Below are 22,100 nucleotides of genomic sequence, written 5' to 3' on the forward strand. Positions count from 1 at the left end.
AGCAACGGCGGCCAAGAATCCAATCGAGTGAAAAGAGAATCATCTCGTGTGACTCCGAGCCGGGGGGGCAACAAAAGATATAAAGTAATAGCCCGGAAGCAGAGACAAAGCGGCCAAGACAGGAGTATCACGTCCCAAGCCTCTAGCGCGCCGAGATTGATACGAAGGAGAGGAGAAGTGGAGGGAAGCGAGCGATCGGAGGGATGGAAGGGATGGTGGGAGGGGAGGGAAGCATCTGGCCCAGGGAGGAGAAGAGGAGGCATCCCATCACGAACAACTCAAAGCAGGCGAAGCAGGCGAAGCACGAAACACACGCAAGAGGAGCGCACTGAGAGATGGCACGGACTGCTTTACTGCAATCTTTTGCAGAGTGCAGCCCCGCTTGCAGAAACTGGCCCACCACCGCAGTGGGCAGGTGGCAGACGACGACCGTGGCCCTTCATGTGTAGATATTGCCCACAATTTACGAGAAGACTTTACTGGCCTTTACTGATGGCATGGCCCAATCTGCCGCGGGCAAACCCCACGCTGCCTTGACCGCCCCCACGCCAAGGCAGTCAGGGTCGCTTCTCCACACTTTTTGGCCTTTGCGGCTGTTGGTCGTACATGTAGAAGGCAGCTGGGCTGTCCCGGGCGGTCCTGGGCTGTCCTGGGCTGTCCGGGCTGTCCTGGGTAGCAGGTTGCGGTACTTTTGCAGCGAGTGACAGCTAGTAGCTAGTAACCAGTAGCCAGTAGCCAGTAGCCAGTAGCCAGTAGCCAGTAGCCAGTAGCTAGCAGTAAAGCAGTGAAGCAAACGGGGGGGGAAAAGAGAGAGAGGGCGCGCGCCCGCACCGCCGCCTTTCCTACGCCCGCCGCAGCCTCTTTCGCTCTCGCTCTCTCGATGCGCAGGTGACTGCTACTGTATGGAGTACCTTGATGCTGTTGCCCGTTGCGCTGTGTGGTGCCAGCCGGCGCGCACAAGACATCTATGTACATGTACCTACCGCATCCTATGTATGTATGTATGTATGTAGGCAAAGAAGTTGGTATGTACTGTCGACCCTGTAGCCATGCCTGTAGCCATGTGTGTAGCCATGCCCGCAGCCATGTCTGTAGCGGCATTACCCACCATCCAAGCTCGCTGCGCGAATGAACCCAAATTGAAGAGCACCCCGGACGGCGATCCGCCGACCTTTATCGGCGGCTGCGGCGGAGATCCCTTGGGCTTCTCTCTCCCGCCCTGTCAAGTCCTTCACGCCTCCAACCCAGACGACCTGGTGTTCATCGCCTTTGCCCACCCTCCTTCCGCCCCCCTTCAACCTTCTCTATCCCACGTCCTGATTTGGGCCGGTGAAGGCCTCCACAAAAAAAGAGTTTCGCCCTCTGCGGGCAACTCGTCATTATCCCGCTCCCCCAGCCAGTAGCGTTGGCTCCTGCAGGTCATCTGGCAGCGGAGTCCACCGCGCGAGCGATTATCGATCCTCACCCCTCCACGCGCCTTACAGCACCACCACCAGCATTGACCCAAACCCAAATCCAAACTCAAACTCTCCAGCCCTCTCGGCTCTCCAGCTTGGACCTGACAATCCCGTGATCTCCACCAGCCCGTCCAGGCATTGAGATTGCTGTACGAGTTCAGCCCTTCGACCTGCTCAACCCACCGTTTCGTGTTACTCAACCCGCACTAGAATGCCCGCCGACCTCCGAACCCTTTACCCCGTCTTTCACCTCTGTCCCTTAGGGCTGTAGTCACCACGCGACATCCACGCCCCCAAGTTGGCCACCGCCGCAAGGAATCTGCCTCGACAATTTCTCGAGCTCAACCTGGTCCCTTCACTCCTACAACGCTGCACAATTTACAACTGCGATGACGGCGCAAATTCTTTCCATGCACGCAGGGCACCCGTCGGATTTCGGAAAAAGTCTCGAGTCCATGATACCCGCGAAGATGGAGACGCCAGCCATCGAGCCTCCAACTCCCGCCTCACCGGGCAAGGACGAAGCTCGAGGCAGGCGTCGTAATAGAGAGAATGAGAATGGAGACAGCATGGATGCGGACAATAACGGCGAAGATGGAGGCGACGCAGGAGGCTCCTCGAGAAAACGCAGAAGAAGCCGAAAAGGACTGGACAAGAAGTTCGAATGTCCCCATGAGGGCTGCGGCAAGAGTTATTCTCGAGCAGAACACTTGTACAGGCACCAGCTCAATCGTAAGTTGCACTCATCCTGGCTGCTCATGATTCGCCGCTCCGGAAGAAAAAGTGCTTCGAGACCGAAGCATTCGTGACCATTCAATCGTGCTATCCCCCCATCTGATCGTGTATGCTTCTGGAGTTGACCATTGCCCATTCCTTTTGGAACTTTCCTCGTGTGGGAATTGCAAATCTATGTCTAACGCATGCCATCCCCAGACAATCCAAAACAAATCTACCATTGCGACTTCCCTGAATGCCACCGGTCTTTTGTTCGACAGGACCTTTGCGCGCGACACAAGGAACGACATACAGCTAGAGGCTCTCAGCTTCTGCGAAAAGACACCTTCATGCACAACATCAATCCTATTGTGACCGCCGCAATGGCCCCCAAAACCGCTGCTGCGAAGCTTGGCAAGGCTCAAAACTCCCCCACGGTAAGATACATGAATGCGGGAATTCTCGAAATTTACTGACCCCACCCACAGATCCCGCAAGGGCCATCGGAAAAGACTTTCATGGTCCAATCTCCCGCCTCTGCCGGTCCCAGCTCTGCCACCGCAAGTTCCGAGGTTTCTCCACCCTTGGACCCAACCCTACATTCTCCGGCTTCAGATATTGCAACGAGGCAAGCACCAAACCCATTGAATAGAACGAGAAGCGATGACAGCTACCGCGGCAATGATGCAAAACCTTATGAAATGGCTAATGCCCAATCAAGAAATATGGGGAATTATGGTCCCCCGCCTCGACATTCCAGCTTTGGTTCACTGAACAATGTACGGCCTCAGATGTCTCCACATCTCAGCAATGGAACAAACTTCTCGCGGCCGGACTTGCGAGCGCAAACCTCCAATATATCGTCCTATGGCTCTAACTCGCCTTATAACTCTGCAACAACCCCAGCTCAGTCGTATAACACCTCTGCGCCAATAAACAATCAATATCCAACATCCTCACCAGCCGGATATCAAACACAGCAAAACTTTCCACCATTTACCACATTGCCGCCTCCAGAATTTCCCACCATGAGTCAAACGCCTACTTCAAGAGACCACGACGCTTCGTACAGTGGAACTTCGGGACCCACGCCAATGAACGGAATGGAAAACAGTTCATCGACCGATACTAGAATGAATGGCGTATCTGAGGCGACTCTACTGGAAAATATGACTCCGTCTTATGCTATTCCTGTATTTGGTGGAGAAGGCTACAGTCGCTCTCCATTTGCCATGGCTGACGACTTTGCTGCATGGCTCTTCAACGACTCAAACTTTGGCCCTGGCGCGTCTCCTATGGGCTATCCCACCGGATCCGGAAACGCGAACAACATGATGGGTGGTGCTTCTCAGATTGGCCTTCAAGCACCTTATTTCAATTACGATCCAGTTGTAACTGGTTACTTCAATCAGCCGGCGCCTCCACAACACCCCATGGCAGTCAATAGTATTTTAGATACCAGTCTTCCGGAATCTGCCCTTTCTGAAGATAAGAGACAACAGCTCCTCGATCTCATCATGGGGCGCTTCAACGAAACCGACCATACACCAGTCAAAAAGCAGAAGGATGAGATCTGTGACGGCAACAAGGACGATGATCATCATGTTCTCAGCTTGCATATGATGCAAACGTACATCGGCTCATATTGGATTCACTTCCATCCACAGTTGCCCATTCTCCATAGGCCTACATTCAATGCTGCGTCATGTCCTGATCTACTGCTATTGGCTATTATGGCTCTGGGAGCATCATGTCTTGACAAGACTTACGGTCTTGAGACCACGAAAGCCTGCTCACAGCTCTCCGCTTTCCTTGCTTGGCACTTACGCTGGGAGATCTTTATGGACGCCGACTTCAGGCCACCAGCGAAGTTATGGATCTTCCAGGCGCTGTTGCTTCTGGAAATATTTGAAAAGATGTATTCCACTCGCCCCTTGCACGAGCGAGCTCACATCCATCATGCTACGACGCTCACCCTAATGCGCAGAGGCTCTTCGCTAATCGGCAGGTCTGCCTTGGATTCTCCGCCAAGCATCAAGGATGCTAAGAATGGCATGAACAGTATTCATACATCTGGAGCCAATACTCCAGACGAATGGTGGAACCACTGGATCACTAATGAGGCAACACGACGAGCGGCATTTGCAGCATTTGTAATGGATTCCATACATGCAACCATGTTCGGCCACTCAGCTGTTATGGTTGCTCATGAGATGCGACTACCGCTCCCTTGCGATGAAGCTCTCTGGTCTGCCACAAGCAGCTCAGAAGTAGGCAGAGTCGAAGCTAGCCTTCACGCGAATGGCATCAAACCAACAACCTTCTTGGATGGATTGAAAAAGACGCTAAATGGACAGAGTGTGCGGACCAACTCCTTCGGACGAACTATATTGATGGCCGGCCTTCTAAGCGTATCCTGGCACATGAATCAGCGAGACCTGCAAGTCAGCTCGCTTGGGGTATCGCAAGCACTAGGAGGACGAGACAAGTGGAGAGGATCTCTTACAAGAGCCTTCGACTTCTGGAAACAAGATTTCGATGCTTCTCTCGCCAAACCTAACGATCTTTCTGCTCCAAACGCTTATCTGTACTCCAATGGACTGGACGATGATAACGTGTTCGAGAGCCGGACAGTCCTACATCATATGGCCCATATGGCAATGCATGTTGATATTGTGGATTGCCAGATTTATGCGGGCGCTACCCGATTACTGGGAAGGTCCATCACACCGCAGGACTATAACGGAGCGCAAAAGCGCATGAAAGAAACATGGGCTCCCACCGCTCGTGCTCGGGATGCGACCTTCTATGCTCTCAGGTTCCTGTCCACCGTCCTTGTTCTGGACGAGCACACGCCACCGGGCGGTTCGACATCGTCCGCCGGTTTCGACTACTCAGCTCGAGATGATTTCCTGCTCAACCGACCTTGGGTGCTGTATTTTGCAACGCTGATTGTATGGTCTTACGGCTATGCGCTCGATGGACCTGTTAAATCGCCGTACAAACTTATAACACATGAGGACAAAGTTCGCGATATGCAAGGCTTCTTACGACGAGTGGGTGGGGTCCGTGCACCGGATGACCTTGCGAAAATGCCCAACCGAAACGCCTGTCTAGGAATGCTGATTCTCGTCCGCGACATGTTCAAGAAGACAAGGTGGGAGTTGCTCCACGAGGCTTCCAATCTACTCACAAAATGTATGGAAATGTTGACACCCCCGGGTTCATAAATATTCCCCCTTATATTCTCTTCTCTATCTATCATTTGGCTCAATATTGGAATAAGCGATGTATTGATGACATGGTATACATGATTTTCCTTTGGGAAAGGTGGGCCTTAGCTGGATTCTCTTATCATTGGCGTTTTCGGTTATGAGTTTAATTTGTTTATGTGTATATTATGGTGTGTGGCAGTGACTTCTGGATTGATATTTGAACAAATGGGTGGATTCGGTCTTTTCGATAAACTTATACCCCACTTCGCCTGGGAGGTCTAAGGGCTTCTATCCCTATCAACTCTTCTTTATTTCCTCATTTTGGCGGGTAAGGTTGCGTGAAGCGTAAAAGCGAATTGTCTTTATTCCTGTTAATTGAATTGGATCGATGATTTCGTTCGGCTTGAGACTGTCTTCACCTCTCCCGAGATAATGCAATATTCGTTTCTTTTCCCATGTCGTAGTTCAATTGTTTGTCGTGGTTTCGAATCGTTTAAATCTGCGTAATGTCTGGGCTCTACCTCCTCTCTTCTGTCATCTTCTGTGGCCTGGCTCAATCGCTGATTGAAATATCAGCGACTTAACAGAAGGCCATCATCATTGTTAATACGATAGTACTCGGTGTTACCGGCCACTTCGGAGCGGATCTAGTATCTTTACGCAATTATAGACGTTCACGGAACCTAGGGTTGTCTCTAGCAAGATCTATCTCTACACGGCATGTAAAATCTATCTTGACTGAACCTTGATCTATATGAGTTCTATTTCATTGCTTAGACTAACAGGGCATAACGATCTATGTTCGAACTTTTGGTAAGGGCTCCGACTCTCTATTTCATTCTAAGTATAGTTTATCCATTTCGAGAACTACTATCATAACCCATTAATCGTACACATCATCTCCAGTCCCCACCCGGCCGTTTAACCTATCCCAGGCCAATATTCACTCCGTTCGCTGGCCCCAAACAACATGACTAACTCCAATTTCGCAAAGGGGAAATAGAAAGAAGAGAAGCTCACACAGCCTCTCTACTGCGGAGGGTTTTGGAACACAATTTCCTATGAGCCCAAGCTCATAATACATTTAGAAACTTACTAATTCAACATCTTATGCGCATCCCTCTTTTTCATATCCCTCCGTACCTCAGCGAGGTATAATTGAACCCGCTCCGGTGACCGCCCCAACACTCGCGTGAACAAGCCAACACTGAAAGTCCGCGGGCCAGGAAGCGTCGTATGGCCCACCTTTGTCGCACGCTTCGATGATGTAGTTCATGAACTCGACCACCTTGTTGCCCTCTTCGATCGACTTGTCTTCAAAATAGTGGCGGACGTCCAGGTCCTGGAATTCGGACCAGCCGCCGACTTCGATGTGTCTGTGAGAAGAAGGGTGGGTGAAGGAGGCCCGGGTTAGCGCTGACCGAGCTGGGTTGCCAAATGGGAAGGGCCACTCATAGCAGCGTTTTATCAAACCGGGCCAATCCTGGAGCCGGACATGTAGCGGCTGTGGATAAGACCGAACAGAGGTCGAATAGGCCTATCGGATTCGGCATCGTCAAATTCGAAGGAGACATATTGGAGAACCCTAGATTTGTTGATTCGTAGAGTTTTGGAGTTTTCGGTGTGCTCAGGGGTTCTTTTTTTGGCGAGGGAAATGGAGGGAAATGGGAACTTGGCTTGGCTTACTATTTTGGTTGGATGGTGCTGGAATCGTTACCTATCTTCGCTGATTTAACTTTATGCAGGTCGGAGGCGAGGAAGAATTGCATACTATTTCGGCATCGGGGGTACAAGTCACCCGTATCAATGGCCCATATACCCGTTCCGGTCCCGATATCCAATATTCTCGAAGAGCTCAGGGGTTTCGGACAGAGGTGTAGCTTTCCTCCCTGTGCCGCAGTGAAGAGTGCATGCGTAATATCAAAGCGATCTTGTTCATTCTCGTCATTGGGAAAGTTGTATGCTAAATTCTAGTAATTAATTCAAGAGCAATCAGGCTAATCCAGGTCGCGGAGCAAGCTTACAGCCTGCTCGGTGCTTGTAGTAGCGTCGTCAATATTCCAACGGATAGCCCTGGACGCTGGAGTTAAGGGAGGTGGCATAGCTTTGACTTGAGGCTGTAAGTCGATATACAGGAAAATTGAGCAGGAGTGCGCTGAGACCTACGCATCGTCATAGGCGGACTTAGAATCGCTCTGAATGGATTTATTGAGATATTCACTCTAATATGTCGGCTTTGTTGCAAAGTTGCCAAGCACGCATTGACCGCCACAAAGAACAACCATATACTGCCTCGTGTCCATTAGCAACAACCGCAGTTATCAATAATCGATTGGGAGCACCTTTTGCACGATCTTGGACTGAATGTCTCTACTGCGTCTCACAGTCTTTTAGGGCTCTTCATATCTCTTAACGTTGCTTTCAGGAACTAGCTACACTGCTACGAAAGATCATTTATATGTGCCTTTGCCGCATAATCATTTTTACTCTATTCCGGATCATTCCCGCTGATCGCAAGTTTTATCAGAGACATCGCGCTCTCTGGCAGCGCGACAACCCTCCGTACCTCCAGTCTTTGATCAGCATTCTTGAAAATCTTTCTCCAGTCGTCAATCTCCCTTTCCTTCGCCCTCATGAAAAAATTCATCATCTGAAGATCTAGGATGCTGTTCTAGGTTAGCTTGCTTTTATTTAACATCTACACCTAGAACAACATACCGTTGAAGTCTTTCTTCACTTTGCCCCACGGTGTTTGGCTAGGGAAGCACGGTATCCATCACCACAAGCCTTGCACCATGTTTCATTGCCGGGACAATATTTCGCAGAATTTTGACAGCGTCATCATCCGAATGGTCGCGAAGACAAAACGGATAAAATACACATCTACATCCTTGACCGGTTGTGGGGTTCAGAAATCGTGGGCTTGGAAAGTGGTCCTATCCTTCAATGCTGCTGGCAGCGCTGCTTTGCCCTGGAAGATTTCAGGGAGATCTTGTACAATGGTCTAGAGCTTGGGAGCCGCATTTGCGATTGCAATGCTAGCATGACCTACCGATCCTCCGACCTGTAAATGTTAGAATTTTTATTGAAATAAGGCTTGATAACTCACATCAACCACAAGGCCAGCCCCGAGTCCTTTCCAGTTATGTTCTGCGGGTGCTGCTGCTGGAGCATTTGGAGAGAAAGAGAGTTAGGGATATCCATTGGCAGACAAGTAACTGCCGATGACTTTCGCAGAAGTCAAGATCTCTTGTGAGAGACTAATGGGTACAACGCGGACGCTGGAGGATGGGCGTTCGCCTGTAGGCCCGCCATTTCGAAAAGTAAGGAGTAGAACCCTTCGGAACAAGGGGAGAGATACAGGAGGTCTTATATGTGTCAATGATTTATGGAACTTCTCCCTTGTTTAGGCTTGTACTGTACCGCTGACGCCAGCTAGCCGGTTGCCCCGAAATATGGGGCTACGGTAGTATTTGGATAAGCACGCCCTAGAGCTGCGAAGACGATATGCTGGATGATGAAGATATGTAATGTGGGTCTGCTCGTGATGGCGGCATCTTGTAAATTGTGTGTGAACTAGGGATACCAGCGCTGGGTTCGTTCAAAGCCCTTAACTAGGTATCACTTAGGCCTCTCATAACAACAATCGCCATTTGTAAAGTCTGCACACGTTCGTAAATTATAAGATCGCACATTCCATGGCAATAAATGGATCTGAGCCGGCTGGTGGTTGAAAATAAATTCATAGCTGCATTAAAATTGTATTGTAACTCAGAAGTTCCATGACTATAGCGTCATACTCGATTTCTTCCCATTACTGCAGCTCTCCCAAGCGGGGAACTTGCCCATACTTCCTCCGGAATGATAGAATCGTCTAAATCGAGGGCGTTTTCCGTCATTGGCAGCTCTTCGTCGTGTTGCGGAGTGAAGACTGGGCTTTGCGCAATCTTTGGTCGGCTCTTAAAGACATGGTCGTAATCCGCATGATCTGAAAACAGATATTCCTTCGGAGTCGAGTCGCCCTTCTTTCCTTCAATTGGCGATTGCTTACGAGGCGTCTCAAATTGGTTGACTGGAAAGAGTGATTGGCGGGCCTTTGATGCCATGGATCTGCGTGATTTTTGAGGAGGTTGTTGCGAAATGCGTGACATAGACTGTCGTGTTCTCTCTATTAGACTAGCACGGCGGTCTAATGCCGGTTGCTCAGCGATCTCTGGCAGTGATGGTGCCACATCTGGAAGGCTTTCTTCGAGTGTTTCGGGGACCTGAAAAGCGCTGGAATGAGCCATTGACATTCGCGTCCTTTCTATGAGCGAAGGACGAGGCTTCTTGATTGGTGAAGGAGTGGCTTCACCTATAGAAGAAATTATTTGTTCTGCAAGATGTTCTTCGCTGCTGAGGTTTAGCCTCGCTTGTAACTCAGGATATGCTGCAACTGGGTGCACATGTGTAACCTCTTGTGCACTACTAGAAGCTTCCAGTTGAGCTTCTTCATCATGGCGCATAGTCTCATTTGAATTTGAAGGGGGTGAGGCTCGAGGTAGTGATTCCACCGAGTTCCCGATCAGAGTTGCTTCAGAATCGATCGGAGTGCTCAGGTTGTTAGACGTAAGAGGAAATGTTGGTTTTTCAATTTTCTTTGTTAATGGAGCTTCTTCGGTATGAGAAAGCTCCCCTACACTGTGAAGATCTGAGGTTTCCTTTGGCCCACTTTCTGAACGTGATTTCTTGCGTTTGATTGGTGATTGAGGAGAATAATAGAGCGAACTTCGACGCGGGTGAATATGCAATGCTGCTCTTCGATCGCGCCTTTGTTGCGAGGCGCTAGATATGTCCTCTCTCATCTCTGTGACCATGTCTTTGTATTTTTGCGATACTTTTGACGTGGATACCGCAGTCTCCTTACGAGTATCCCGTTGTGTGGATTTTGGCATGCCTGGCTGCAGGCTCAAGTGAGCGTTAAACTCGCAGTTTTCAGCCGGTATACCACTCTTGGTGACAGTTCTGCATTTTTGACGAGAAGAGGACATGTCTGATTCGGTCATCATTGCATGGAAGGACTGCCATTTCTGCAAGCGCGTCCGTTGCTTCTCCACGCGCAGCTCCAACGTCTCTAGCAAATCACTACTGTTGGCTCCTTCTAGCAGAGAGCCGCCCTTTTCGATAGTATTCCATACATCACGGAACGGTGCATTCAAATAGCCGTCTTCAGCTTGCCCGTTTCCGTGGAGAATGATATCCAACCATGTCGTGTTCCCGATCCAATTGTCACGTAATTGCCGCTTTATAGAAATGGCATCGCCATGCTGAACGGAACATTTTCCTTGCTGTAAGGTGGTATTGAATTGCTTGTTCCGCTGGTGAATTGATTGGTTTTTAGTCTCTAGAAGATCTGAGGAGTGTGTATATCGAGACCTCTGCTCTTCCTTCTTCTGTAGAATAGACTTGAGCGCCGATCTGTGTGCAATTGCTAATGGAAGCAAAGAATTCTGCTGACTTGCTGATAACACAGTTGCAGTAGCAATTGCTTTAACAGCAGGTTCTTGTTTGCCTCTTTGTTTCCCAACGCCTATTGATTTCTTCAAGACAGCAGTAGAGAATAGCACGAGTATTTCCATGAATTTGTCACTCTTACATTCATCCAACATAGTCTTTCGGAGCACGGAATCCCTGCCTAACAAGCCATTCTTCTTCAATTCATTGAGTGATCTGTAAAGAGCCGCACGCAGGTTTAAGGATTGAAGGGGTTCGAGAGGTGGAAAAAAAGGCTGGAGTTTCTACAAGGCACCACATCAGTTTGTGTCAACATCAATCTTAATTTATATCTCACATCCCGCGTCTCTTCAACATCCCAGAGCTCGAAAAGACGGAATAATGCCCATTCTACGGATCGTATGCGATTCTTTTGATTTTGCTGAGCATTTTGCGTAGAGAAAGTTTGGGTGGTAATTGAGGGCCAATCTGGCCGTAAATCAAGGTCCAGCAAGCGTAAGTTAGTTATAAAGAGCGTGACATTTGAAGGCTTTGTGGGCACAGAAGTTGTCTTCAGTGACAAACTGCGGGCTAGATTTACGGTTGTTGTTGGAGCAGCGCCCGAGGCTGATGTTGAGCGAGGCATGACTAGTAGCCCTTTAATTCCATATATTTAAGTAAACGTGAGGGCAATGCTATTAGTTAGAGTGGGGGGGGGGTTCATATTATGGTAGAGGCGTCGTGGCAGTTTGTGTTTGCGGAGTTTCAAAACAATGCCGGCAAAGCCAAGGCGCCCGTGCACCGGCCCCACGATTGCGGGCAGGCTTGCGGAGGATAAATTATCCTATCCGGTCGGGCGGATAATAAACCTATCCGAGGATAGCCCGGATATCGGATAATATCCGGATAATATCCAAATAATATACTACCTATAACCCCACTAATATAACTCTATATTTTATAAATAGAGGCCTATTTTATAGCTCTATTCTAGGGCTATAAAATAAGCCTTTATTTATATAATTTAAGGCCGTTTTGGTAGAGTTATAGGGGGTACTTATTTCTAGGAATGGAGGGGTCGGATAAGTTAGTGGAGAGCCTTAAGCTATTGCAAAGCACCCCCTATAACCCTACTAATAACGCTCTATATTTTATAAATAATAGCTTATTTTATAGCCCTANAATAGAGCTATAAAATAGAGCTCTATTTATAAAATATAGAGTTATATTAGTGGGGCTATAGGGGGTATATTGTTTTAATGGAGGGCAATATACGCTGCTACGACTTGGCGATTTTTACTGATCTTTTATAGTAGATAGTAGAGGTTCTACACAAAGCTCTACACGAAGCTCTGCAAAAGCTCTACTTAAAGCCCTATTTAGATCTCTAAGGCTTTACTAATACGTAGCACTAATATACTATAACGCTCTATATAACGCTCTGCACGATACTCTATATTAAAAACTCTATATATAGAGGCTCTATACGACGCTCTATATAACGCTTTATATATAAAGGCTTTACGTATAGGGCTCTATACAACGCTCTCTATTAAAGACTCTATATATAGAAGCTCTACGTACGTAGCTTTATATAAAGCAGTAATAGCTATATTTATAGTGTTATATAATAGAAATAAAATATTTAGTTTTATAGTTAAAATTTTATAAATACTAAGCCTTATCTGGATATTATATCTAGGCTATCCTTAAATAGTATTATTATCCGCCTAACTAAATAGGATAGTTTATTCTTTATAAGTATATCTTTAATAGACTTATAAAGGATAGGCTAGATAGGCCTCTTAGATAATAGACCTATTAGCTAATAGTATTTAGAGACTATCCGGATAGTCTTTAGATAGCCTTAGCTATATTTCTTAGCATATAATTATTTAAAGCTTAGAGAGGTCTAGATGTCTATAATAAAAATAATATTTATCTTTACAAAAATAATATTTATTAGCTAAGTAGTTATATATATTTTTAATTAAATATTATTATATTATATAGAGGCTCTGCATATAAAAGCTTTATATAAGGCTTTATACGAGGATCTACACGAATCTCTACGTACAGAGGCTCTGCGCGACGGCTCTACGTACGACGGCTCTACTACGGAGGCTCTATATAAAAGCTTCGTGCAGAGCCTCGTGCAGAGCTTCGTGCAGAGCCTCCATACGCAGAGCCTCCGTACGCAGAGCTTCGTGCAGAGCTTCGTGTAGAGCCTCCGTACGTAAAGCTTCGTGCAGAGCCTCTATACGCAGAGCTTCGTGTAGAGCCTCCGTATACAGAGCTTCGTGCAGAGCTTCGTGCAGAGCTTTTGCTGAGCTTTGGTAGAGCTCCGTGCGCGGCTCCCCTAAAGCCTTATTCCGCAGAGCTCTTGTAAGCTTTATATCTATATAATATTGCTTATCCTTAGGATATTTAGATAAAAGTGGTACCATTTTAAAGCGCTTTGTAAGCTCTATAAATCTATACTAATAGAAAATTTATTTATTTAATATTAGGAGGTGCATTACAAGTATAAGCATATTAAGGGGATTTTGCCAAGACTATCCGGAGACTATCCGGATAGTCTCCGGATACTATCAGCTGATAGGCCTATTATCCGAGAGGCCTATCCGGCCTGTACAGCGTAGAAATAAGCGGCCGATATTGGCACGTGCGTAACCACCAAAAATCGACGATTGTTTGAGGAGGAGATGGACTAGAAGATAATTTAGAATATATACAAGTACTATATAAAGCGTCTACACGATTATAAAAGACGTAATGGGCAAATGACAAAGTATTAGGGTAGTAATATATCTTCAAAAATCGATTTTTGGTGGTTGCGCATGTGCCAATATCGGCCGCTTATTTCTACGCTGTACAGCCGGCCTATCCTCCGCAACTCTGATTGCGGGCAGAATCGTGAACAACAACTCTTCACGTCGGCAGCAAACCTTTAGCTCTTCAAGGTCCTCCGCCACAAATACCTCATCCCACCCTTCTGCAACTGGACTTACTCTGAACCCTAGTTGACCTCTATCAAATTTTAATTCTAGTAGTTATCATTATCAAACCCCGCAGGCATCATGATTAAAAACGCTGCCCAAACCAATGAACCTCCAGGTACGTGCAGATTCTTAACCCCGTCACTTCAACTTCCTCACCTACTAACGCTTTTCAGCAGGCCCTGATACCAGCATTCTTACCAAGGGTGATGTACAGGCAGCCGATTGGACCCCAGAGAGTGGTATGTTGAGGGCGGGTATTCAATCCAGCTCCGTACGCAGACCTCTGCAGCATTGAACCTATATTCATCTTTCCTATGTGTTGCATTCTAACTCTATGAACGCAGTTCTCTCCACCATGTCTCATCGTCCTCAAGAAAACACCGATTCTCCTCTGCCATTCTTCCATATCCTTGAGCGCCTAAAGACTACGAAGCGCGCGGGCTGGCAGCGATTTGACATAGATAATGGCGAATCCATAAGTGATCATATGTACAGGATGTCTATCTTGACAATGCTTGCTCCTCCGTCATTATCCTCACGTCTTGATATCCCGCGCTGCACAAAGATGGCCCTGATCCACGATATGGCAGAAGCGCTCGTCGGCGACATCACACCGGTCGATGGTATTTCGAAGAAGGAAAAGTCGCGACGAGAAGCTGAGACTATGGACTACATTTGCAAAAGATTGCTTGGAAAAGTCGGAGGCGGATTATCCGGGGAGGAAATACGTCGAATTTGGCAGGAGTACGAGGACAGTGAGACACTGGAGGCGAAATTCGTCCATGACATTGATAAGATAGAGCTCATTCTCCAAATGGTGGAATATGAGCGCTCTAACGAGGGCCGTGTTGATCTCAGTGAATTCACGCGGGTTGGAACGAGGATCGAGCTTCCTGAAATCAAAGCCTGGTGTGATGCTACGATACAGGAACGTAATCAGTTTTGGGACTCTACTGGAAAGGTGCCTAGATCGCATTTGAAGAAATAAGAACGGGGCGTGAAGCCACACGGCGTTGGTGAACACACTTGCTGAATGGCCTTGTATCACGGTCATGATGAAGTGAAGACTGACAACATGGTGTTAAATGGAATGCGGAGTTACTCGAAGGTTCTGGACGGTAATGATCGTTAAATGGGACTGAATATGTTCATATATCCTAGATTGCATAGATTTTATCATGAGGACGGCTCACAGGCATGATAGATTGAATGATAGTCTTTTGGAATTGCGGCTCGTAAGAGCGCGGCGGCTTATTAAGTGGTGAGATATAATTTGACATTATTCACTCGAAAACTTCTAACTTCTTATTTAAAAGTTGGCCTTGAATGAATCTCGCTCTTGTTGTTCTGCACCAGCACGAACCTATCGACAACCGCATCGTTTCTCGTTAACAACGCGCCTAATCTACTTATACTAGACAATCTTTCATTAGGACTATAGTCAATCGGCTTGGGGTTCAGCAGTATATGAGTAGATCATAGATCCAATCCAGCACGATCTCACCGTACCGAGTAGGATAGACCAGTTGCTGGCTTTGGGAAGGGATGAGTCAATGTGGGATGGAGATTTCTCATTTGGGGAAACGGACTGGAATTATAATCTACCGTCAGACGAAATAGACCAGGATGTGATCCAGCCCTTGTATGGCGCTGACCACTCATCCACTGAAGTATACGCCTATTACCCTTCAGACCTCAGAAACCTGGCCACACTTGATACATCTGTTCCTAGGCCGAGAAGTTCTAGAGCTTTACTACCTGCATTCAAGGATAGTCGATTCGTTAGATCCTTACACCATGTCTTCCGCAAGCTGCACCATTGCCATGAGAGAGGCCCATCAAAGGGTGCTCCAAAGATAGGTTCATTGGCCAGAACTTCAGAGAGATTTTCAAAGCTTCATTCTCGCGTAATTCCAACCACATATTTCTCGAAGGTTTCTAGTTTCAACCTGTTTGGACTTCTGTCGGACGGACAAGTCACTCATAAGAACTCTGTCGATTGAAGCTGGCTCTAGAAGCTCTCTATATACATGAGGTAGGGGCAAAAGATTGACGACGACACTGACGACGATTTGGAACTATTACTCAATCGCCACAAGGTCGGTATTGCCACTCAGTCGGTGATAGGTAATGAATAGGTAATAGAAAATAGATAGTAAGACATACGATGGCAAGAAACAGGGTGTGAGTCATAAGGTGGTACTTGACAGTGACCTCAACGTTCGACAACTTCTGAGAGAACTTCGGGACCCGGTATACTCATACACGCTCGGCAAACCAGCTATTTACCTGCATTTTGTCCGGTCGGGTGAGTTACCGTCAGATTATGGAAGCCTCTTCACATGTGGACAAGAACGCGGTATATCCATCAACATGCTCCCGGTATGCCATCAGATGAATGAAGAGACGATGAATGCGTATTTCCATGAAACTGAATTTTTGTTTCCCCACCGGACCAAATTGTGGACAGTTAAGAGCCAGAGTGATCATATGCCGAAGGGCTATCCCTGCCTCAATCGCCGCTACGAGCGGTACAAACCTTGCGCTTACCCGGCCATCATGTCCGAAGTGAGCTTAGAATTCTTATTCAAAAACTTGAAAATGGTGTCGATGTCATTGGTACTAAAATTCTACGAAGGCTGGCTCTCCAATGTGAAGAATGTCGCTACTTCATGTGAAATTTCCTTAAGAATGGACAATCTGGCTCACGTGGTATTTGTCGCGCATTTGGATCCACCGTTCCTTTTCAATCCGGGCTTCGTTTGGCATCTATTTAACGGAGATGATGGACATTGTTCTGCAGGAGTTCGCCACACTAAACAACACTTCATAAGCCATTTCTTTAGCAAGCTCATAACTGTACTTCCCAAAAAGCCGCAATAGCGCTCTGAGATATTTCGGTTTAGATGTTAGACTTATAGCATGGAATTCAATTGGTTCTCTGGTGTCCGACCACATTGCCGCAATGCCTCACGCTTCCCGATGGTAGAAGTTAGGAACGAAGAAATCCAATTGGGATCTCGTAAAGACTCTTGGCTCCCGGTCGTTCTACCAACAAAACCGTGTCAGCAGTCCTGGCCCCTTCGTAGCATGCAATAAGAAAAGTCAGTCACGTCCAAGTTAGGGTATGTAGACCGGTGGTTGGCATGGCTCCACAGGACCCAACGCTGCGAGTCGGTTTCACTGAATAGAATTGTGCGGAGAGTGTGGAACGGTTTCGTCCGTTTTGGAAGCGAAATAGGACGATCATTTCTCCAGTCAGCTTTGCAAAGCGCAGGAGACGGTGCATTAAAATAGCCCTCCCGAAATTGGCAAGTCATTGGCTGAGTTAATCACAGTCTGCCGACGGTTCATCTCGTCTCATCAGACGGCCACCGCCAACTTCTAGTGTCTCAACATCAACCACCGATCAACCCTTGATCTGAACAGGGCATGCTCTTGATGACGAACAAAGCGTTTCGGCTGAGATGGCCTCAGTTACTGACTACATACAGGTCTTGTAGAGGTCGCTCCTGGGAATAAAGATGCCCAGGCAAATGGCTCCAACAACATAGACGATTTTAAAGCAAGACGAGATGTTCCCCAGTCTTGATGATCACCCCAGCCTCTCCGCACGGCCCACTATTTTCCTCGCCACCGCTGCCGTCTCCTTCTGTCTCGTCTCCTTCGCCCTCCGCCAACCTGACTCCAACCAATTACTTTTCCAACCACTAAAGTCATGTGAAGCCATGACCTCACCAATAGACATCCCCCGGTTCGTAACTAAGTCTAGTGCATCCCAAACATCTGGACGCTCCGTGAGCCCGTCGGCGACATCAAATAAAGCTCTCTACAGCTCAACGGGTCCCAAGCAAACCTTCACAGCCCTGCAGGGAAAGATAGAGGTCTTCTAAGTGAGCCCTGTAGTCACCCAGCCAGGGCCTAGCACCTAGGAGTAAACCGGCATCGGCAGTTCGTTTGGCTTGTGCTTCTTATGCCCGTCAGACAACAAGCCAGTCGTTGTGCACCACTCATATCGTTATGCCGGCCTTGCTAGCCGTGCGGTACTCCTTCCAGTCCTATCGCCCTTTGATCCGGGGGCGTCCACGTTCTAGGCTGATCGTCTCAAACTGTCGTTCCCCCCTGGTCGACCGCTAAAGTCCCAGTGCGGAGTCGTCGTTGAGAGCCGTTATTTGAAGTCTTGGTCCGTCCCGTCCCCTTAACTCCAATTCCCTCAGTCATTTCCTTGGAATCATGGCCCATGCCTGAAGTAAGATCGCGGCATTACTAGAACTTCATTGAAGCAAACTAGTCCAGCTCCTTGCCTTAAACCACTTTTAGTCTCGTCCTTGCATCGCCATTCAATTATCAGTCTGTTGTCATCATGGCACACGAACCAAACACTACAGCACCACTCATGAGAACGCCAACTTGACTGCTCTGGCTCCCCATCTTAATGGTGCTGGTGCCCCCCTAGAGAAAAATTTCAGCAACAACGGTAATTCCTTTTCGACTAATCGATAGCTTTCCTCTCCTGTCTTCGCAGTACCTGACAATGCAGCCTTAGGTAACCCGTATCATCTCGGCGCACACCATGATTCCGATGATGCTCCCAAGCGAATCCGCACTGTAGGCAGCATCTCAAGCTCTCCCGAACTCTTCGAGAAGATTTATCTGTCTCCTCAGAACAGGGTACACGTGATCTACGAAAGGCCTTTGGTAACCCCACACCACTGTAAGCTCACCGTCTCTTAACTTGTCCCCTCAGACTTCATCTTCTTATGATAATCTTACTAATAAGCCCAGGGCCCTGATTGATTTTCTGCTAAGTCTATCCCTGCTAAGCTGCGATCTTATTGGCGGTGCTGGTGGAAACGGTGCTGGTAGAATCGGAACATACTTCTTCTTTGGTGGTCTTCTAATGATTCTGGGAGGCGTTGGTGAGGTATGTGATCTCATGGAAACATACCAATCAATACACATATACACTATTCCCATTCAGCCCTCCATAACCCATATTTGCATAAGGTACTACTCGTTTAAACTTACTTTTTCCGACCCATTGTGGATGGTAACATGGTAAATTCTCAGACTGAGCTTTCTCTAGTGGATAATCGGTAACACTTTCCCCTTCATCGTCTTCACCGGCTTCGACGCCTTTTGGCTCTCATGGGCTGCAACCCTCCAGCCCTTCTACAACGCGTATGGCGCCTACCCGACAACATCCAACCCAGCTGATGGCATCAACACCGTCGGATTCCGTTCCAGCTTCGGTAAGGCCTTCTCGCACACCATGCCCTCCATAACTCTAAATCCTTACGAGTGCTCCCAATCTAACATATCCCATCCTTCTTCCTAGCCATGGGCCTCATGTGCTTCATCTACCTAATCTGCTCACTACGCACCAACATCGTCTTCTTCATCATCTTCCTCACCATCGTCGCCGCCTTCGCCTGCCTCGCCAGCGCCTACTGGAACCTGGATCTAGGCAACGTTGCGCTAGCCGGCCGACTACAGACTACAGCAGGCGCGTGCACGTTCGTGACGGGTGCGTGCGGGTGGTGGATCTTCTTTGCCATCATGCTAGTGGCATTGGATTTCCCGTTTCGGTTGCCTGGTGAGTTCAACACCGCCCTCCCCTCTTCTCGATGGCTCTGGGGTAGCAACGGAAGTCTTCGGGTGTTGTAGAGGTCTTAGAACGCATGATGCAGTCGGTGATCTATCCCACGTCATCCGAGGCGCTAGTGACCGCGCGCGACCATGGAAAAAACGCCTAAAAGCTCGTCCACTTAGTGCTTTGTTACCGCAATGCTTGGGTGTGGTTGGATCTGTTGATACCAGGGGGGTAGCTGTGGTTGCAAGTCTGGTGGTTCTGGATAGCCGAGAGTCGATTCGATCCATTCCCAACTGTCCTTTCTCCTGTAAATATGCGTACAAGAACGATGGCCTTTTGCGTAAGACGGCGAAAAATAATGGGTAGATGTGTATATAGCGAAGTTGCTGATTATCATTACGATCATCTCGAGCTTTTTCGTTGAATCCAGACGCGCCATACCCCCCAAAGCCACCCGATGGTCCCAACCCAACGCCATCCCACCCATCCCAGGTATTCCCCTCAGCCCCAACCCCAGCCCCAGCCCCAGTCCTAACGCCACAACACCTACCCCTCCATCCACACACTCGCCGCCTCCCGCGCCTCATCCACAATCTCCGGACTCGCCATCCGCCGTGCGCTGTGCCCCCATTCCTCCCCTTCCTCCGCCTGTCCCTCCCGCTCTGTCCCCTCCCTCTCCTCGTCTCCCCACCCTGCCTCTTGCGGCTCCGTAGCTAGCGGCACATCCGTATCCAGCAGACTCGCTTCGCCAGGGAGCCGGTATGGCGGCGGCGGCGGCGGGGAGAGCGGGAGCATGGTCGGCGAGGGCGGAGCGGCAAGGTGAGGGGGTCGGGGGGTTGGATGCGTGCGCGGTGAGGTTGGGGGGTGAGGTGGGGCAGCGGAGACAGCGGTGGTGGTGGTGACGGCCTTGGTGACGGGAGCGGGGTCAGCGGGGTCAGCGGCGGCGGCGGCGGCGCGGGCGGGCCAGAGGGAGAGGATGTTGAAGCTGAGGCTGCTGCGCGCGTTGGCGGGGGGGTCAGTGGGGGTCTGGGTCTCGCTGCTCGCTCGCTCCCGCGCAGGCGCGCTCGAGGGTGCTGGTGTCTGCTTCTCCGGCTTCGAGCCGTCAGGGTGGTGGTGGCGGTGCTGCTGCTGCTGCTGCTGCTTCGGGGGCGCTCTGGCGGGGCGCGCGGTGCTGCTCCGGTCGTGCTGCAGCGCGGGCGTCGCGTCCAGCGTCGCGGCCGGCGTGCGGATCTCGCTGACCGGCAGCACGTGTCCTGGGCTATATTTCTGCGCTGCTTTGGACGAGTCGCGTCGTGCGGCGAGGGGCGCGGAGGTGTTGGAAGTGTGGTGGCCCGCTCCTGCTCCCGCTCCCGTGCTCGCGGCTGAGTGTTTGCTGCGCTCGACGGGGCCCGGGGCCGGGTCGAGGGAGATGACGACGGTGACGTCGCGCTTGGTGCCGCATTTCAGACAGTCGGTCGTGCGGACTACGCTGCGGGTGTGGGTTTCGGAGAGGTAAGAGGGCGCATCGAAGCGGATTTCGAAGCGGTCGGCGCGCGCGTCGGGGCGGATGGTTGGGTGCGCGAAGCTGGCGTCACGGGTGCTGGAGGAGCGGGTGTGCACGACGCCTTTCGCTGCGATGGGGAGGATGGGCTCGATGGGGCCGAAGACGAGGTGGTCGACGTGGGGGACGAGGATGAGCTGCGAGCTGCGGCGGATGCGGTCGTCGACTTCGGGCCGCAGCTTGTAGTCGTCCACGCTGTGCAAGTAGCGGAAGTACTTTGCGAACATGTCGCCGTACCACCCGCGCACTTTGTTGCCCTGCTGCACGCGGTCGTAAGGGCTTTTCGCCGCGGCGGGCCAGAGAGAATCAATCACGTGCTTCTCTTTCAATGCTTTCCGCACCATTAGATCCACGCGGCTGGACTCGTTCAGCTTCTTCTCTAGCCGCTCGTGGAGTTCGTACTTGGCAAACCGCACCACGATGCCACGCACGAACGTGGCGTCGAGGTTCCGCTGGCGGAGGAAGATATCTAGACTCTCGAGATCCTTCTGCGCCTGCGCGTTCGCGGGTCTGATGATGACAGGCTGGAGCTCGTGGCCCATTGAGCTCCAGCGCTGCGGCATGCGGGGCTCGGCATATGCGGTGCTGAAGAAGCTGCGAATGGGTGCATACTCGGCTTTGAAGTAGTTGAAGAGGAAGTCGGCCAAATCGTCCTCGGTCAAGGGCGCCATTGCCATTCCGGGGGGGATATCCATCTTGGGTGGTGGCGAGGGCAGCGATTCAGACAGCTGTATGAGTATTGAGAGAGAGAATTAAGGAAAAAGACGACAATGGCAGATGGAAATGAGGAAGAGAAGAACAGCAACACGAGTTGATGCCAAACCTTTGTCCTTTATACTGTTGCCTTGGGCAAACCACGTATGGAGCAGCTACAGGTGGTGGATGATCATGGCGCCAAATGTACGTTAGTCCTCCGTCAGCCACCACAACATAATCAATCCTCGCAGCGTAAGAGAATCGTCCTGGTCTGCAGTGGGTGTTGGCTAGTTATTGGGCCGTCGGGAGGTTGATTGCGTCGCCTGTGTCGGTCGCGCCGGGCCATTCGTATTCTTCGCTTCTCGGCTGTGGCGCAGCAGGTTATCCTTTATCCATCTCATATATCCTGTC

At 49.5% G+C, this 22,100-nt stretch overlaps 7 protein-coding genes across 7 annotated transcripts; 4 read left to right on the plus strand and 3 right to left on the minus strand.

The window, feature by feature from the left end:
• Positions 1-363: 363 nt before the first annotated feature.
• On the minus strand, positions 364-1,087 carry K441DRAFT_729081 (uncharacterized protein; the record flags this gene model as incomplete). The annotated part of the gene is made up of 3 exons (XM_067654187.1): positions 364-770; positions 912-979; positions 1,034-1,087. The coding sequence occupies 3 exons, from the start codon at positions 1,085-1,087 to the stop codon at positions 464-466; spliced, it is 429 nt and encodes a 142-aa protein (XP_067500863.1). The 3' UTR covers positions 364-463.
• Positions 1,088-1,846: 759 nt separating this feature from the next.
• Positions 1,847-5,401, plus strand: K441DRAFT_574888 (uncharacterized protein; the record flags this gene model as incomplete). The annotated part of the gene is made up of 3 exons (XM_067644127.1): positions 1,847-2,189; positions 2,391-2,608; positions 2,660-5,401. The coding sequence occupies 3 exons, from the start codon at positions 1,847-1,849 to the stop codon at positions 5,399-5,401; spliced, it is 3,303 nt and encodes a 1,100-aa protein (XP_067500864.1).
• Positions 5,402-9,180: 3,779 nt separating this feature from the next.
• On the minus strand, positions 9,181-11,504 carry K441DRAFT_574665 (uncharacterized protein; the record flags this gene model as incomplete). The annotated part of the gene is made up of 2 exons (XM_067644108.1): positions 9,181-11,163; positions 11,217-11,504. 2 exons carry the CDS (start codon positions 11,502-11,504, stop codon positions 9,181-9,183), a joined length of 2,271 nt encoding a protein of 756 aa, XP_067500865.1.
• A 2,434-nt stretch (positions 11,505-13,938) lies between these two features.
• K441DRAFT_688869 (uncharacterized protein) lies at positions 13,939-14,848 on the plus strand (the record flags this gene model as incomplete). Its single annotated transcript, XM_067652240.1, has 3 exons — positions 13,939-13,975; positions 14,037-14,099; positions 14,205-14,848. The coding sequence occupies 3 exons, from the start codon at positions 13,939-13,941 to the stop codon at positions 14,846-14,848; spliced, it is 744 nt and encodes a 247-aa protein (XP_067500866.1).
• Positions 14,849-15,103: 255 nt separating this feature from the next.
• Positions 15,104-16,048, plus strand: K441DRAFT_205894 (uncharacterized protein). The gene is made up of 2 exons (XM_067640513.1): positions 15,104-15,121; positions 15,177-16,048. The coding sequence occupies exon 2, from the start codon at positions 15,414-15,416 to the stop codon at positions 15,861-15,863; it is 450 nt and encodes a 149-aa protein (XP_067500867.1). The 5' UTR covers positions 15,104-15,121; positions 15,177-15,413; the 3' UTR covers positions 15,864-16,048.
• A 1,387-nt stretch (positions 16,049-17,435) lies between these two features.
• Positions 17,436-19,797, plus strand: K441DRAFT_688871 (uncharacterized protein; the record flags this gene model as incomplete). Its single annotated transcript, XM_067652241.1, has 7 exons — positions 17,436-17,580; positions 18,407-18,531; positions 18,641-18,784; positions 18,947-19,112; positions 19,199-19,456; positions 19,551-19,622; positions 19,778-19,797. 7 exons carry the CDS (start codon positions 17,436-17,438, stop codon positions 19,795-19,797), a joined length of 930 nt encoding a protein of 309 aa, XP_067500868.1.
• Positions 19,798-20,605: 808 nt separating this feature from the next.
• K441DRAFT_503941 (uncharacterized protein) lies at positions 20,606-21,688 on the minus strand (the record flags this gene model as incomplete). The annotated part of the gene is made up of 2 exons (XM_067642038.1): positions 20,606-20,638; positions 20,918-21,688. Coding segments are annotated over 2 exons (804 nt in total), but the record flags the coding sequence as incomplete, so codon positions are not given.
• Positions 21,689-22,100: the final 412 nt, after the last annotated feature.

Source organism: Cenococcum geophilum (genome assembly GCF_001692895.1).
Source record: "Cenococcum geophilum 1.58 unplaced genomic scaffold K441scaffold_39, whole genome shotgun sequence".
Classification (NCBI taxonomy): domain Eukaryota; kingdom Fungi; phylum Ascomycota; class Dothideomycetes; order Gloniales; family Gloniaceae; genus Cenococcum; species Cenococcum geophilum.

Excerpts from the sequence above, each read along its gene's own strand:
- K441DRAFT_205894 (XM_067640513.1), top strand. The coding sequence starts at position 15,414 with ATGTGGGATGGAGATTTCTCATTTGGGGAAACGGACTGGAATTATAAT.